The sequence below is a fragment of the Berghia stephanieae genome, chromosome 2 (genome assembly GCF_034508935.2).
Source record: "Berghia stephanieae isolate SIO BIC M18660-M18661 chromosome 2, UCSD_Bste_1.3, whole genome shotgun sequence".
NCBI classification, from domain to species: Eukaryota; Metazoa; Mollusca; class Gastropoda; order Nudibranchia; family Aeolidiidae; genus Berghia; species Berghia stephanieae.
This window is the reverse complement of record NC_088361.1, coordinates 29759598-29775068: the sequence shown is the minus strand read 5'-3', so window position 1 is coordinate 29775068 and position 15471 is coordinate 29759598. Positions and strand designations below refer to the sequence as shown.

The 15471-nt window shown below is 38.1% G+C and overlaps 1 protein-coding gene across 5 annotated transcripts in view; it reads right to left on the bottom strand.

The window, feature by feature from the left end:
* LOC144964674 (uncharacterized) overlaps positions 1 to 15471 on the bottom strand; it is a 45370-nt gene that overhangs the window by 29261 nt on the left and 638 nt on the right. For 2 of the 5 annotated variants that reach the window (XM_078899180.1, XM_078899182.1), the window contains exons 2-5: positions 6707 to 6870; positions 2089 to 2155; positions 874 to 955; positions 423 to 587 (exon numbers count right to left, since the gene is read on the bottom strand). In XM_078899180.1, the coding sequence (XP_078755306.1) occupies positions 423 to 587; positions 874 to 955; positions 2089 to 2155; positions 6707 to 6838 (446 nt within the window). In that variant the 5' untranslated portion in view covers positions 6839 to 6870. Of the gene's footprint in view, positions 1 to 422; positions 588 to 873; positions 956 to 2088; positions 2156 to 6706; positions 6871 to 8358; positions 8405 to 9982; positions 10112 to 15471 lie in introns of all 5 variants that reach the window. The other 3 variants (XM_078899179.1, XM_078899181.1, XM_078899184.1) reach the window with 3 other exon arrangements.

Sequence of the window (15471 nt, the reverse complement as noted above, 5' to 3'; positions counted from 1 at the left end):
TGAGCACATTTAGTGGATAATGCGCTATATAAAAGCTCAAGACTCAGCACCCAACGACCGTTTGCATAACTTCCTTACTTCAATTTTCTTTTCATATTTTAGATTTTACCAACGAACAGAGATATATTTTAAAAGATTTTACTTTTTTAAAATACAAACAAAAAATTAAAATATTTATTAATGAAGCACAAAGAAACAGTTAACACACCCTACATGAATCAAGTAAGCAGAAGTCTTGAATGTCATTTTACAGCTCAAGACCTGACCAGAAACTAAAATGTCACAATACAAGAAAACCAAACAAGTCCATTTCATGATGCCATAATATCTAAAATTTAAAACAAAATTATATTTCTCTATTATAGTATAGACAAGGAGTCTAAGTCGGGCATTATGTGTAAAAGTTGAAAAAAATAACTTACAAACTGTCTAAAGTCTCTGGTACCAAAATAACATCTTGAGAAAATTGCAAGTTGCCAATTGTGGTAGATGGTGTTGACGCTGCATTTCCTTCCTCATCTCTTTTCGTCGATATTCTTTCTATCACAGTTTGATTGTGACTACTGTCTCCACTATCCAGGTCACTGCTGGAATTCAATCAAAGGGAAAAATTCTCATTGCTTCAGAATTTCTATGTTTAGAGGATAATTAATGATAAAAATAATGACGATGATAATATAATAGTAACAATAATAACAATAGTAATAATAATAATAAGAAGAAGAATAATAATAATAATGATAGTAATAATAATAATAATAATAATAATAATAATAATAACAATAATAATAATAATAATAATAATAATAATAATAATAATAATAATAATAACAACAACAGTAATTATAATATAATAACGTTTAGAGAACTAACCTTATGGTATCATATGCCAAAGCTGTCTTCTTTGTTGATGTCTCATCAGTATTAGAAATACTTGCTTCAAATAAAGGAAACACTGAGGAGGTCAAGAAATTGTTTATAAATTTACATCACTATAATAATATACACATTTTCAAACTCAATGCACTTTACAAGGGTTCATTTATTCCTAAGTTGACTGTATGGAATTATATTTTAATTTCATACAGTATAAATAGCGTGTTATTGTTAAGTATTTTGTTTGTATAAGCACTCATACATTACCAATTACTGCTTGTAACCAGGTACTCATTCATAACTGACTCCAGTAAGTATGTAAAGTGTCTCACTCAAAAATATAAAATGTTCCGTCCAGAGTTTTGATATAATCGTCACCCATCCTGTCATTTACCTTACTCAATTCTGCCTCACTTTGGCATTGATATAAGATGAGAAATGTACTGTTAAAGCCTTAAACTACGAAAATTATCTTGTGAAACAGCCAGTTATATAGGGATAAACTATCAGAGAGCAAAAACAGATCACTGAGGCATTTCACCATTTTGGTCCAAAACCATATTATATCAATAAGGTTCACAATTTTCTTATGATGAAATGTTTTACAATGATAGAATAAAATTATTTGTTACCTCAAGAGCATTTTCCGATTATTAAGTGTAAGATTCATTTATTATTGACAGCCAAATTACTTAAAATATTTTCTAGTCAACTATATCTCAAAAATGAAAACAAGAAAAAAATTGTGATTAAATCACATAGAGGTTATTTATACAGAGATGCGTATTGTATGCTACTGATATAAATAACTATATAAACAAAAGCTAGATGGCAATTTTTTCTCTTCTCAAAGAAGATAAAATTGTAACAGTTATGATTTTACCAGACAGTTGGCCCCTACTCTGATATTTGACTTTATATGACCATGCACTAGATATTTTGAAATTTCTATTCCATCCTCAACTCAATCCAGGGTTCATGCACAACTGGTTATATTATCTCAACCCAATTTCCCACGACAGTTCTTGTGGATGATTTAGGAGCTCTGATTTTACAACTTTAGAGTTAATTTGTTTTTATAAAAATATGACTTTTTACCAAATCACTTAACTCAATGTGAAGAAAGATAAAATATTAATTGGGTGATTCCATCTTAAACAAACATGACTTTCAAATGAGGTTTTTAGACCTCCCACTGTAATTCTTCCTTACCTCTGTTTTCTTTTTTATGAGGAGAGCTCATCGCTTGTGATTTACGTAGCTTGCAAGGGGAATGTTTCTTTGGAAAGGGGAAAAATTTTACAAACATATTAATGGGACTAATCTGTTGGTTATCCTGCGATACACCAAAAGGATGAATAGGTGGACGGCTGATGATCGTATTTGCAATTGTAGTAGTTGTAGTAGTAGCAGTAGTAGTAGTAGTAGTAGTAGTAGTAGTAGTAGTAGTAGTAGTAGTAGTAGTAGTAGTAGTAGTAGTAGTAGTAGTAGAAGTAGAAGTAGTAGTAGTTTAAGTAGTAGTAGTTCAAGTAGTATAAGTAGTAGTAGGAATAGTAGCAGTAGCAGTGGTAGTATAGTCAATGCCAGTTAAGTAGAACTGCATTGTTAATTAAGCAGAAATCATTCCAATTACGAGAGGTGTTCCAATTAACTGATTCCATGGATGACCATATCTGGAACAACCTATCAAGACTAAACAGATATATAGTAACTGTAGTAGCATTTTAGTAAAGTGGTAACTGCAGAAAAATATAAGTTTCCATTAAATTCCTTGCTTCATGTTTGCCTTCCATAGTCAATGGAAAAAAAATTGCTTGTTCAACCTGTTGCCATAATGACAGATGTTTAAAGAGAATGGGTGACCATAAATTTACACAGAACTGTCATTATTACTTAAACCTCTTAGTCTAAGACAACCAATTTAAATCAAAGGCTCTCCAAATGTTCTGCTCTTTGCCTTTCAATGACATTACAATTTTAACCAACAAGCTAAATACTTCTAATGCAAACAACCATTTGAAGCATGATCCGCACAACTATCAATTATTCCCTATTCCACAAGACGCTCAATTTGTTAAAGTTTAGCAAGTAATATAAAATGGGATGAATTGTAAATGACTCAGTGGTTCTGTTGGTTATGAACTTATAAAGTAATACCATTATTATTGCTCTTAAAAAAAGAAAATTTTCTTTAGCTTCAAATGAAAGAATTCTTTTTTTTATAAAGCTCTGAAATATTCCCAATTAGCTGGCATATTTTCCATCAACCAGTTGAAATGATATAGATAAAATTCAGTTGCAGATTGTAGAAGTAGCAGTAATAATAGTAGTAGTAGTACTAGTAGCAGTAGTAGTCGTAGTAGAAGCAGTAGTAGTAATAGTAGTAGTGGTAACAGTAGTAGTAGTAGTGGAAGAAGTAAGAGAGAACTTACGTAAAAATGATAATCATGTAAACCATTTATTCTTTATTAACAGCCCAAATAGCCGAAGCAAAAAGTAGGATTATAGTTTCACAAATTCTTCTTCTTCTTCTAGGTTCCATGCCTGGTCCAGGCTTCGGATACTGCATGAACTATCTCTCTCCATTCCTCCCTGTCTCTTGCTTTTTCAAACAGCTCTTGGATTGTTAGGTTGGTGAAGCCCTTCAGTTGGTCTATGAGTGTTTTTCTTTGTCTCCCCCGGGCGCGTTTACCAGGTATTTTTCCACAACTTGCCAGGTATTCATTCTTATCTTTCCTTACTATGTGTCCGAAAAAGGATAGTTGTCGATCCGCTATTAAGGGCATTAGTTTCCTTTGTTGGTATGTTTGTTTTAGCACTTCTTCGTTCGTTTTGTGTGCAGTATACGATATTCTCTGCATCCTTCTCAAGCACCACATTTCAAAAGCTTCAATGTTCTTTTGTGTTTCTGCATTTGTAGTCCAGCTTTCACATCCGTATAACAAGATTGGCCACACTTAGCACTTCAAGACTCGGAATCTAATCCCGAACGACATCTGTTTGTTTTTCAAAATGTTTCCCAGGTCCATGAAGGCCTGTTTGGCTTGAGTTATTCTTGCTTGTATGTCTCGGTTACATCTTCCATCTGTTGTCACTATTGAACCTAGGTATTTAAAACTTTCTACGTTGGTAAGTTGCTCGCCGTGAATCGTTATATTGCAGGTGTTGTTGTTTTCGGGGTTTTTCTGTATTACCATGCATTCCGTTTTGGTGATATTCACTTCCATTCCCTTGGCTTCACTATCTACTACCACTTTGTCAACAATCTTTTGAAGTTGGATTTCTGATGTTGCAATGAGTACCGTATCGTCTGCATATCTTATATTATTTATGTTGTGACCTCCTACTTTTATTCCCTCCATATTAGTTATGCCCCTCATGATTGTTTCTTGGTATAGATTAAACAGATCTGGTGAGGTAACACACCCTTGACGGACTCCTTTCTTAATAGGAATGGAATTTCCTGTAGAGTTTCCGATTTTGATAGATGCCTGCTGGGTGTAGTATAATGTTTGCATGAGTCTGAGGTCTTTCTCATCAGCGCCAATGGAGTGCAGTTGTTTTAGTATTTCTTCTTGGCGTACTCTATCAAAAGCTTTTTTGTAGTCGACAAAACAGAGGTATAGTGGGGTCTGAACCTGTATAGCTCTTTCACTTAAAACACGGAGGAGGTATATTGCGTTCCTTGTCCCTCTGTCAGGTTGGAATCCATATTGTTCTTCTGCGATTTCGGGGTTAATCTTATTCCTTAGCCTGTTGATAATTATACGCAACAGTATTTTGTTGATGTGGCTTATTAAACTTATAGTTCTAAAATTTTCGCATCTGACTGCACCTGCTTTCTTTGGTATTGCTATGAAAATAGAGTTACAGAGATCTTCTGGAATTTTCCCAGTGTTGTATATATTGTTGAATAATATGTGAAGTTCATCAATTGCTAGATCTCCTAGGCTTTTTAATACCTCTACAGATATTTCATCAGGGCCTGTTGCTTTACCATCCCTCACTCGTTCCATGGCATGTTCAATTTCACTTTTGGTGATGTTTGGTCCGCTTAATGGTTCTTTGAATTTCAGTGGTGGTTCATTTCTATTTGGATCATTGTACAGTTCGCCTATGTATTCTACCCATCGGCTTTCTATATGTTGTTCTTCAAATAGCAGTTCCCCTTGTTTGCTTTGGATACAACTTCCTGCTGCTTTGCTTTTCCTTTTCCCTGATAGTTCTTTTATTCTTTGGTGAGCTTGTTGGGGGTTGGGTTTGTATTCTCTTTCGATTTCGCAGCATTTCCAGTCAAGATAGTTCTCGTGTGCCTCGATGCATTTGGATTTAATGTGGTTGTTCAATGTTTGGTATTCTGCAGACCCTCTGTTGCATTTTCGTCTTTCTTCAAATAGGTTTAGAATTTCATTTGTCATCCATTCCTTTTTGCTGTTTATTTGAGCTATTGGTAAATGCTTTTCTGCAGTTGCTTTGACACACTTTTGGAATATATCAAATTGTTTTTCACATTTTTCGTTATCAGGTTCACTTTGGCTTTGTATCATGAGTGCATTTTCAAATTCTTCTCTCATTTTTGTTTGTATGCCATTGTCTTTGCATAACCTGTAATCCCTCTTTATTCTACCAGCTGTTCTCTGAATAGCTTTAAACTTTATCCTTACTGTACAAACAACTGGGACATGGTCACTGTCTACATCGGCGCCTGGGTAGGTTTTGCAATTTAATATGCCATTTCTGAATCTTGATGATACTGCTATAAAGTCTATCTGGTTCCTTGCTCTGTCCCCTGGTGATTGCCATGTCCAGGTTCTTCTTGGGTGTTGTTGAAACCAGGCGTTTGAAATCATTAATTTATTTGTTCTACACCAATCTGCCCAGATGTTTCCTCGTTCATTTCTGTCTCTGAGTCCATGTGGTCCGATTATGTCACCATCTCTGCCTCTGCCAATCTTAGCATTTAGGTCCCCCATTACCATAAGGACTTCTTGTGATTTACACATTCGTTTTGCTTTGTCTAGTGAATGGTAAAACTCTGTCATATCTGCATCTGTCGCCTCTTCTGTTGGTGCATAAACTTGAATAATATTGGTGTCAACTACAGGTCCTCTTAGCTTAACCAGCAAAACTCTGTCTGAGATTGCTACATGCCCTTTGTAAAATTTGGTTGATTGTTGGTCTAAGATCATCCCTACTCCTTTTTGGAAAGAGGTTCCACCACTCCATATGATCTTATATTTCGTGTTGTTTTCTTGTTTTGACATGGTTCCCTGCTCTTTCCATCTCATCTCTGCCAGGCCAAGAATATTTATTTGGAGCCGTTTCATTTCTTTTAGAATGTTGTTTAGTTTTCCTTTTTGGGCACAGGTCCTGACATTCCATGTCCCAATTTTGGTTTTGTCAAATTTGTTAAATTTATTTCGCCTAGTAACTGGCTGACGGTTCGGTGTGACCTGACGAACATCACGCTCCCAACCGAGCGAGGCAGCAGTCTTCCGTGAAAACACGCTCCCCTTTACGCTGTCACCGTTTAACTTTTTGGACTTATTCATGCAGTTAACTCGGTTCGACAAATGGATGATGCCAAGTCTGCAAAGATAGATCATCATCAAGCCCTACTGCAACCTCCTCGTGGTGTCGAACAGTAACAGGTCAAGCTGGCCAACTGCAGAGGGCGACAAGAATAGGCAATGGCAAACCATTCTTGTAACTTTGCAGAGTTAACTGCATGAATAAGTCCAAGTTTCACAAATAACAACTGAAAAAAAAAAAAAAAATGCAAACCAACAATTTTTTGTTTTAATTTAAAATTGACCTAGTGTAAACTTACAAATCTTATTTGAGATGATGTCAGTGCCTCCAATCCTGATATAAGATCCCAAGGTTCTCGTGAATTCAAATCATCATCTTCTGAATCAGGAACCAGAAATCTTTCATCAGAGTTAAAATTTAATTCCTCCATCTGCACCCATGGCCACGTAGAGTTGGGATTAACTGAAATAAAAACAAACACAATGAATCCAATATTTATCATCATAAGGAAATTAAAAGAAACGAAACACTCTCAAATAATTAATTCAGGACATTATTCAAACAAAAACAACAATTATTTATCATATTTTCCAACAAGCGAAAGTTTGCTCTCACTGTTTAATATTAGGCAGCCATTATGAACCTGTATCTCATGGAATCATGTGACATCTCTCTCCGTTGTCATGCGGCTTGAACTAACCTCATTCAATTCCATGTCAGTTAGTGATTCGAGTTACCATCTATTTGCTCTGGCGATTGACACTTGTTCTCATTTTGAAAGAGGATGGATGCCCCAAATGTAAAAGTTATCTCTCTCAACCCCCCCCCCCCCCCCCCTCTCCCATCCTCAATCAACCCTTAAATGTTTGTAGTCTGATCGTTTTTTCGTCTTTATAATTTGTACAGATTATAGATCTTAAAATCTTTCTGTTTCTCCTACGGTATTCACCCATATTACTCACCTCAATGATTTACTATTATGACCTATGTCCTCTAAAAGTGCCTGCAACCATGGACATAATTTCATTTCTTAAAACTTTTTGAAAATTATTTCTATTGAAGGAGATCCTGGTTGTTAAATAAGATAGGTAAAACATATGATTTCCACACAAATATGCATGGTTTTGTTAGGTTCTGACAATAATACATAGTAATCTCTTTCTGCTCCATTGTTCACCTAACAGTGGTGATCTTGAAGTTGTTCTCCTCAGTATTGAGAGAAATACAATTCCACAATTGCCTCAGGCAATGTCTCGAGTAGTAAGGTAGATTAAGGTCAGATACAGCAGATGCATTATCAATTACAGCCATAAACCAACTCCTTGAGACTATGATGTGCTTACTATGGAGTCTGGAGTCCTTTCCCACAAAACACAGATTTGGATAATTTTGATAGTGAACCAAGCCATGGCATCAGTATCAGAATCTAACTTTGGGATAAACTTTATGAGCATCATAAGAGTCAAGGAAGGAGGTTGGCCAGAGCTATCTAACAACTCTAAAGTGTAAGTGATGCAAGTCTTGTGGGACTGAAGTCTGATTAGTAGAAAGCAAACTTAGGGCATTGCAGGGAGGATAAAATTATTCATCCATCATTTGCACACAACAATTTAGAAAGAAAATCACATGTGTGACGATAACCGAATATGAGCCATGGTAAAGGTTGCGTTTACTGTAAGAAATGAAAAATCTATTTCATATACCGCATACTATGAGGCATATGACGATGACTATGATGATGGCCTGTGCAGCGAATTGCAATGACGACTGAAGAAACTGAAACTGCAAACCACAAATCACAAATGAGATTGAGTATGAGTGAGGTAAGTAAGAAGAGTCACATTACTCCATAAATCAAGGATAGTGGTTGTAAAATTCAATCTACCCCTACTGTTAGATGTGGCTAAACTGATCTCAAACTTTGATAGCGAGTCGCTATCTAACTCTAACCATAAATCCAACTTGAGATTTGATTCCACAGTTCAGGACCCACTTACTTTTTTTTTTTTTAGACCCAGGCCATACTATCTAATGACCCTCTTAATTAGTAAAAATTGTATTTGTTAGGTTAATTATTATGTGTTTAGTAGTAGTAGCAGTAGGAAGGCTTTGGCATTAACTGCTTCTGTATCGTACGTTACGATAATAATTTAATTTTTTTTTTTTTTTTTTTTTTTTTTTTTTTTTTTTTTTATAAATGAAATAATGGTTAGAGGTTATATTGGGTTGGTGGGTTGTAATAAATTTTGTTATTTTTTGTTTTTTTTTTTAGATGATTTAAATTGACAATTAAATAGCTGTTCATGGTTGGATGTGGAGAGTAGATAAAATGTGTTGCGATTGGTGGATGACAGAGATCCTGTACCAATCGGTTTATTGATGATTCAGGGCAGTTTGTAATGTTGTTTAGATAAATTGTCTGGGACTGACAGACGTTTAGTAGGGGAGGGGGGGGGGGGTGTTGGATTCTGAGGGTTTTGATTGGTGGGAGTTGAAAGGCTGCAGCCTATCAGCTGATCGGAATATTCGAACTTCTGTAAAATGGGGTTATTGTGGAAATGAGTTTAGGTTTAGGTTTTAGGTTGTGGAGGGGGGGGGGGGGGGGGGGGGGGGGGGGGGAGGTTTCTGAATTGCTTCTGTTGTTGGGATGGTGAATACACGGGTCAAACGTCTTGTGGGTTTATTAATTGTTGTGGTCGGTTGATGTTCTTGGGCTATTGCTAAATTGTGGGAGTAGATTGGAACTGGTGATGAAGGTGGTTATGCTTTTAAAAGGAAAACTTTTGATTAATTTGTTAGTAACCTATTCCCTTGCTCCCTTAGGAGTCCAAGGGTGGCCACCCACTTTCCCGCTCTCTAGCCGAGCGTCATTCGCTGCTTCAACTACTGTGCACGTGGTCTTTCCCTATGCAGCATTGGTTATTTTATTATTCTATGAATATAGTTAATTTTTCGATAAGGTTAGAATCGTGGGGGGGGGGGGGGGGGGGGGGGGGGGGCAGTTGTGACTGTGGGTGTACAAGGTGTACGTTTTAATATTATAAATATTGTAAATATTCTTCTTTCCGAGTCGGCCCCGACTGATCTCATCTGCATACATGTTGTCCACTGCAGTCTAGACGCCGCAGCGCAATTGTTTCAGCCGCGCTTCAGGCGGGTTGGGCGGGTCTAGACCCCTCCGGCATGCTGCGCGGCACACACATTGCCCCGCGCCGTCCCTGCCGTGGGCCGTTGCGCCGAGTTCGCCGGGGCCGCATCGGAAAAAAAAAAAAAAAAAAAAAAAAAAAAAAAAAAAAAAAAAAAAAAAAAAAAAAGGGGGGATTATATCTTACTAAACACTTGTGTCACGTCCTTTCCTTGGAGGTTTGTTATTGTTATTTTGTTGAGTTTAGTATAAGTGGGAATTTTTAGGTGGGGGGGGGGGGGATGTTGTTTTGTATGTTAGTATTAGTATCATTAATTATTAGATGGTTTTATCTGCCACATGATCTTTTAGAGCCGAAATAGGGTCTGTGTTCTCTACTCTAGCTATAGTTTTGCAATCAGATAAATAAAAATACAAAAAGGGTGGTACTCTGCATTTTTCCTTGGCGAGATCTTCTGTCGTTTATGTTGGTATTCTTTTCCGTCTCCGTTTGTATCCGGGTGATGGGAAGGGGGCTGTCTGTATTATCTATCTAGATGTGGGGTAGGATTGGATGTACTGTGTGGGGGGGGGGGGGGGGGGGGGGGTGTAGAAACAAAGGAAAAGGTAGAATTAGTTATATACAGAATGGTTCTGATTATATTATTCCGGAGGCCGAAGAGTTAGGAGAAGGATGATCGATTCATCGGGTTGTGTATCATTATCAATGCTGAGAGAGAAAGGGGGGGGGGGGGGGGGGGGGGTAAGAATAGACATGGACGCACCTCGTTGTTTGTAACTAGGTTGTTTGGCAGTGAAGTTGGTGAAAAAGTTATGGCTATATCAGTGTGGTAGAGGGGGCGAAATGGGAAGTTAATATAGAAAAGGATAATACTACAGCAAAAGTAAGGGAAGGAGGAATAACTAAATACTAGGGGAAGGAATATATAATAGTAAGTGATCAGTCTGGTAAATGATCGATAATAGAGGTGTAAATAATATATGTATAAATAAAGTTTGTAAAGCTAGCTAGGGGGGGGGGGGGGCGGAGGGGAGGGGTAGGGTCAGGTTGTGGGTGTGGTGCAGAGAGTTGAAATGTCTCGGTGGAAGGTCATCTATCTGAATTGTGCTATTAGGTCGGTATATTTGTTCCATCTTGTTTCTCTCTCTTTATCTAAATCGTTTTTGTATTTCTTTTGTATTATGTTAAGAAATATTAATGACATGTCGGTATTAGTGGTGTTTTGTCTGTGTACTTGACCCATCCATGCAGTCCAAATCGCTTGTCTTGCTGCTGCTAGGATGTGTATGTTTATTTCATGTGTTGCATTGTCAGTTTTGGGGATGATATTATGTCTAAATGCTATTTCTGTATGTATGGGTTGTCGTATTGTTTTTTGTATTGTGTTTATTGTGGCTCTAATCAGTGTTTTTGTTTTAATGCAGTTTGTGAAAATGTGTACATTTTGTGTTGGACAAAGCGCTCGGCATAAGGCGCATCTGGGCGTGTTGTTTGTTGGTAAGGCGTTGAACATCAGTCTGTATGTTATATGCTTACTGTATCTAGAAGTATCATGTTTATGTAAGTTTTCTGAGGCCACTCTCATGTTATCTAATGTTAGTCCTGATGCGTGCATTAGGTCTTGTTCTCTGCGTTTGTTTGGTGTGTTTATTGTTCTGTATATCTGTTTACTGTCTAATTGTTTATTTATTGTGTCTGGGTATTTGTTTACTAGTCCTACGCATTCTTTGTAAAAAGGAGGGAGTGTCTTACCTCCGAAATGGGGGAGTGTGTGGTCGATCTTTTTAAATTGTGTTAGTCGTGTCCCTAAGTAGTATGACCCGAATTTATTTCCTGTCGATTCTTGTATTATTTTGTCTATATATCTGATCCTAGTTGTGTCTAAGGTTCTTTTAATACATTTTAGTCCTGTGCCGCCTGATTCTGTGGGAAGTGTGAGTATTTCGTGTGGAATGGGTTTTGCGTCTTGTAGTATAAATGTGTCTATGCGTCTTTCTAATTTCTTTATTGTGGTGAACGGAGGTTTGAAGATTTTGATGTAGTATAAGATTTTTGGAATAATGTAGGTGTTCACTATCCTGGTTCTATCGAATATATTGGCTTTGATGTATGTGTATGAATGTAGTTTCTTGTCTATATTGTGTACAATTCCACTCCAGATGTGTTTCGGTGTTGTGTGTCTTTGACAGTACGTTATTCCGAGGATTTTAATTTGGTTAACCCATTGCATGTCGGGTATCTGGGCTTTTTCGGTTTCTAAGGGTTCGGGACCGAGATTCATGATTTTGGTCTTTTTAATATTTAGTTTGGCACCACTAGCGAGGCCGAAATTTTTGAAAGTTTCTAAAATTTTGTGTATGCTAGGTATATCACTCGGAATTAGGGTTGCATCATCGGCATACGCGATGAGTTTTTTGTTGGCTTTTCCGGGAATTCTGGTGCCTTTAATTTTCGGGTTTCTCCTAATTTTTTCCAAAACGGTTTCGAGACATAAGATGTATAGTTGGGCCGAGAGAGGGCAACCCTGTCGTACTGACCGACCGATTTTGAAGGGATCAGATACTTTTTGATTGACTATTACACAGCTGGAGGGGTTGTTGTATAGTATTTTTATCCATCTTCTGTAATAAGGGCCTATGTTGTTGTGTTCTAATATTTTGTGTAAGAAACTGTGTTCTAATCTATCGAAAGCTTTCTCTTGATCGATGGACAAAATGTATGCGTGTGTGTGTGTCTGTTTTACGTATCCTATAAGGTCTCTGATGAAGTTTGTGTGTTGTTCTATTGTTCTGTTTTTTATGCTACATGTTTGTTCTTTGTCTATCAGTTGGGGTAGGTGAATTTTGATTTTGTTGCTTAAAGTTTTCGCTATAATTTTGTAGTCGGTGTTTAGGAGGGATATGGGTCTGTATTGTTTGACGTCTGTTGTGTTGCTTTCTTTGGGTATGAGGGTTATGTATGATATCTTTTGGCTGTTCGTTAATTGTCCTTCTTTGTGTATTTCTTTAGTCAGTTCTAGGAGGGGTTTTTTAAGGAGAGGGAAGAAACTTTTGTAGAATTCTACTGTTAGTCCATCGGGGCCTGGGGATTTGTTTGTGTTCATGTTCTCTAGGCTGTGTTGTAGGTCTTCTATTGTGATCTCTGTATCTAATTGTTCTTTCTGTTCGTCTGTCAACTTCTTTGTATAATCGGTGTAGTGGTCTTGTATATCTGTTGATATTTCGCCACTTGTGTATAGTTGTTTGTAAAAATTGTAGAAGGTCTCAAGGATTTCTGTCTCGTTTTTTGTTATTTGCCCATCTGTTGTTCTGATTTTGTCTATATGTCGTCTATTGTGTAGTTCGTTTTCTATTCGTGCTATTGTGTCGTTTAAATCAGTGTAGTCGTTGCGTGTTTTGTATGTGCTTCTTACTTTGTGGCCTCTGAATTTTCTTTGTTCAATTTCTTTCAGTTTTTCTATTGCTTTAGTAACATGTGGTTGTGTTTGTATTTCTGTTTTGTTGTCACGCGCCCTGTCTATGTTGATGATTGTTTTGTACTTTGTTTCCTTTCTGTTGGTTTTGTCTTGTACTTTTCTCCCTATCATTTGTGTTAGCGTTTGTATGGTCTGTTTGAGGGTGTCCCACCATTCTCGGATGTTGTCATTTGGTATGTTGTCCGTATAGTCTAATATGATGTCGGTCATGTATTGTATGTAATAATGGTCCTGCAGGAGACTGTTGTTGAATTTCCAGTAGGCACTTTTTTGTTTGGGTCTTGTAATTTGGGTGCCGTACTGGGCGTAGACAGCTTTGTGGTCAGTGTAGTCTAGTGTGTTCTCTAGGTGTTTAATTTCTGTTATTGGGGTTGTTTTGGATATGTATATTTTGTCGAGTCTGGATCCTGTGTTTGCGAATGATTTAAAGGTGGTTTCTTTCCCGAGTGGGAATGTTTCTCTGTATGTATCTGTTAGATTGTGTTTTTCTAAAATTCGTTGTAGTATTTGTTTGTCTATGACTGTTTGTTGTGTTCTATGGTGAGTTGTGTCGCGGGGGTGTAGTGTGTTATTGAAATCCCCCGCTAGGATGATGGGTGTTGATGGGTTTATTTCCATTCTTTTCTCTAAGTCTAAAAACGTTGTCTTTTTTTCGTCTGTTCTTGAGGCAGGTCCGTAGATGTTGTAAATTTGGAATTTGTAACCGTCTTGAGTCACGTCTATTTTCCCTATTCGTCCTGTGTTGTCATGGTCGTGTTGGGTAACAGTCCAATTGTCGGAGATTTTTATTATGGCTACTCCTCTACAGTTTCTTTTTTTCTTGTCGATTGTCCAAAATATATTTTTAACTTCTGGTTTGAGTTCGAGAAGTGTTCGTTCTTGTGTGAATTTGTCGTGTATGTTCGTTTCTTGTAACAGTAAGAAGTCTGGTCTTTGTTTCCTTATTAGATTTTTAATGTCTTGTATTTTCTGTCTCATGCCTCTGATGTTGAGTGTTATGATTGTCAATGGTGGGGGGTCATCCTCTTTGTAGGGTGTTTTTATTTTGTATGGTTTGTTTTTAGTGTATGATTTTGCTTGTTCTCTAGAGGTGGTGTGTTTGTTGTATCTAGAGTTGCGTTTGTATCTAGGTATATATGTGTGGACTGTAGGCTGCATGTCTGGGTTTAGTATGTGTATTGTTTTGTTTAAGTATTGGGGTGTGTGTCTCCCATGTGTCGTGGTGGTCTGGGTAGTGACCTTTCCCTCTCGATGTTTTGGATGGGTGGAGTCTTCCTCTTGAGGGAAGAGCTTCTTTGGTGAGGTGTGTATGCATGTGTTTGTGTAGATATTGGGTAGTGTGTTCTGTGATTTTTTCGTGCTCTTGGGCAAGCCCCAGGTGGTGATCGTGTGAGTGAAGTGTGTGCTTTGAAGGGCGATGGTGTGGTTGTATTTTTTGGGGGAGAGTTTTTGGGTTTGTTATTGGGGTTGGGGGGTGTGGATGGGGGTGGGGGTGATGTTGCCCTTTCTAAAGGGATTATTACTGGTGTTGGTGTGGTGTGTTGGTGTAGATTTGTCATGGATGATGTTCGTCTTGGTGTGTATGGGGAGTTGTGTGGTTCCTGTTCTAGTTGTTTCATTGGTGCAGTTTTTGTTGTGTTGGTATCTTTTGGAGTGTTGTCTTGAGGGTTTGCGTTTGGTGTCTGTGGTTTAGTGGTGTAGCTTGTGAGTAGTGGTGTATTTGGTGTGTTGTTTTTTTGTGTGTTGGAGTGTTGTGTTATGTGTTTCTTTCCCTTTTTTACTACCTGGTTCCAAGGTTCTTGGGATTGGGATGGTGCGTCCGGCAGGGGGTTGCCGGAAGGCGTGACAGAACCAGTAGGTGAAGATGGAAAAGGAGGAGGGATAGTGGGAATTCGTGCTGAATTCACTCCTGGTGCATACCGTGCTCTAGTAGGGCACAAGTAGAAAGGGTGCCCCACATTGTAGCATGTGGAGCATGCCGGCACACGCCCAGGAATGTGCACTTTTACGTGGTGGAAGGCGCTACCTACCTCAAATTTTAGATAGTGGGGTATTTCTACCCCATCTATCTTCTCCAGACGGAACGTATACGAGTCCAGCTCGTCCCGTCTGGGTTTGCCGACAACGATGGTGCCGGGCTTGGCGAAGGGGGCGAGGGCCCTGGTGAGGCCGCCTTCCTTGACGGAGGGAGCCACCCATTTCAATACCCCCGACACCAGAGATTTGTTAACATCCCTGATGTGGAGGTTTATTTTTAGGGTTGGGTGGGGGTGCACTACGCCGTGTAGTTTTTCCACCTCTGACTCCCTTCCTTCCTTGAAGGTGACGTAATATTTGCGGGCGTCCATGAACCGGTAGACTCCCGCAATATCGTCTAAACTGACCCCCATGTTATTGAGGGCCAGCTTGATCTTCAGATGGTTGGCCTGATTTGTCTCAGGT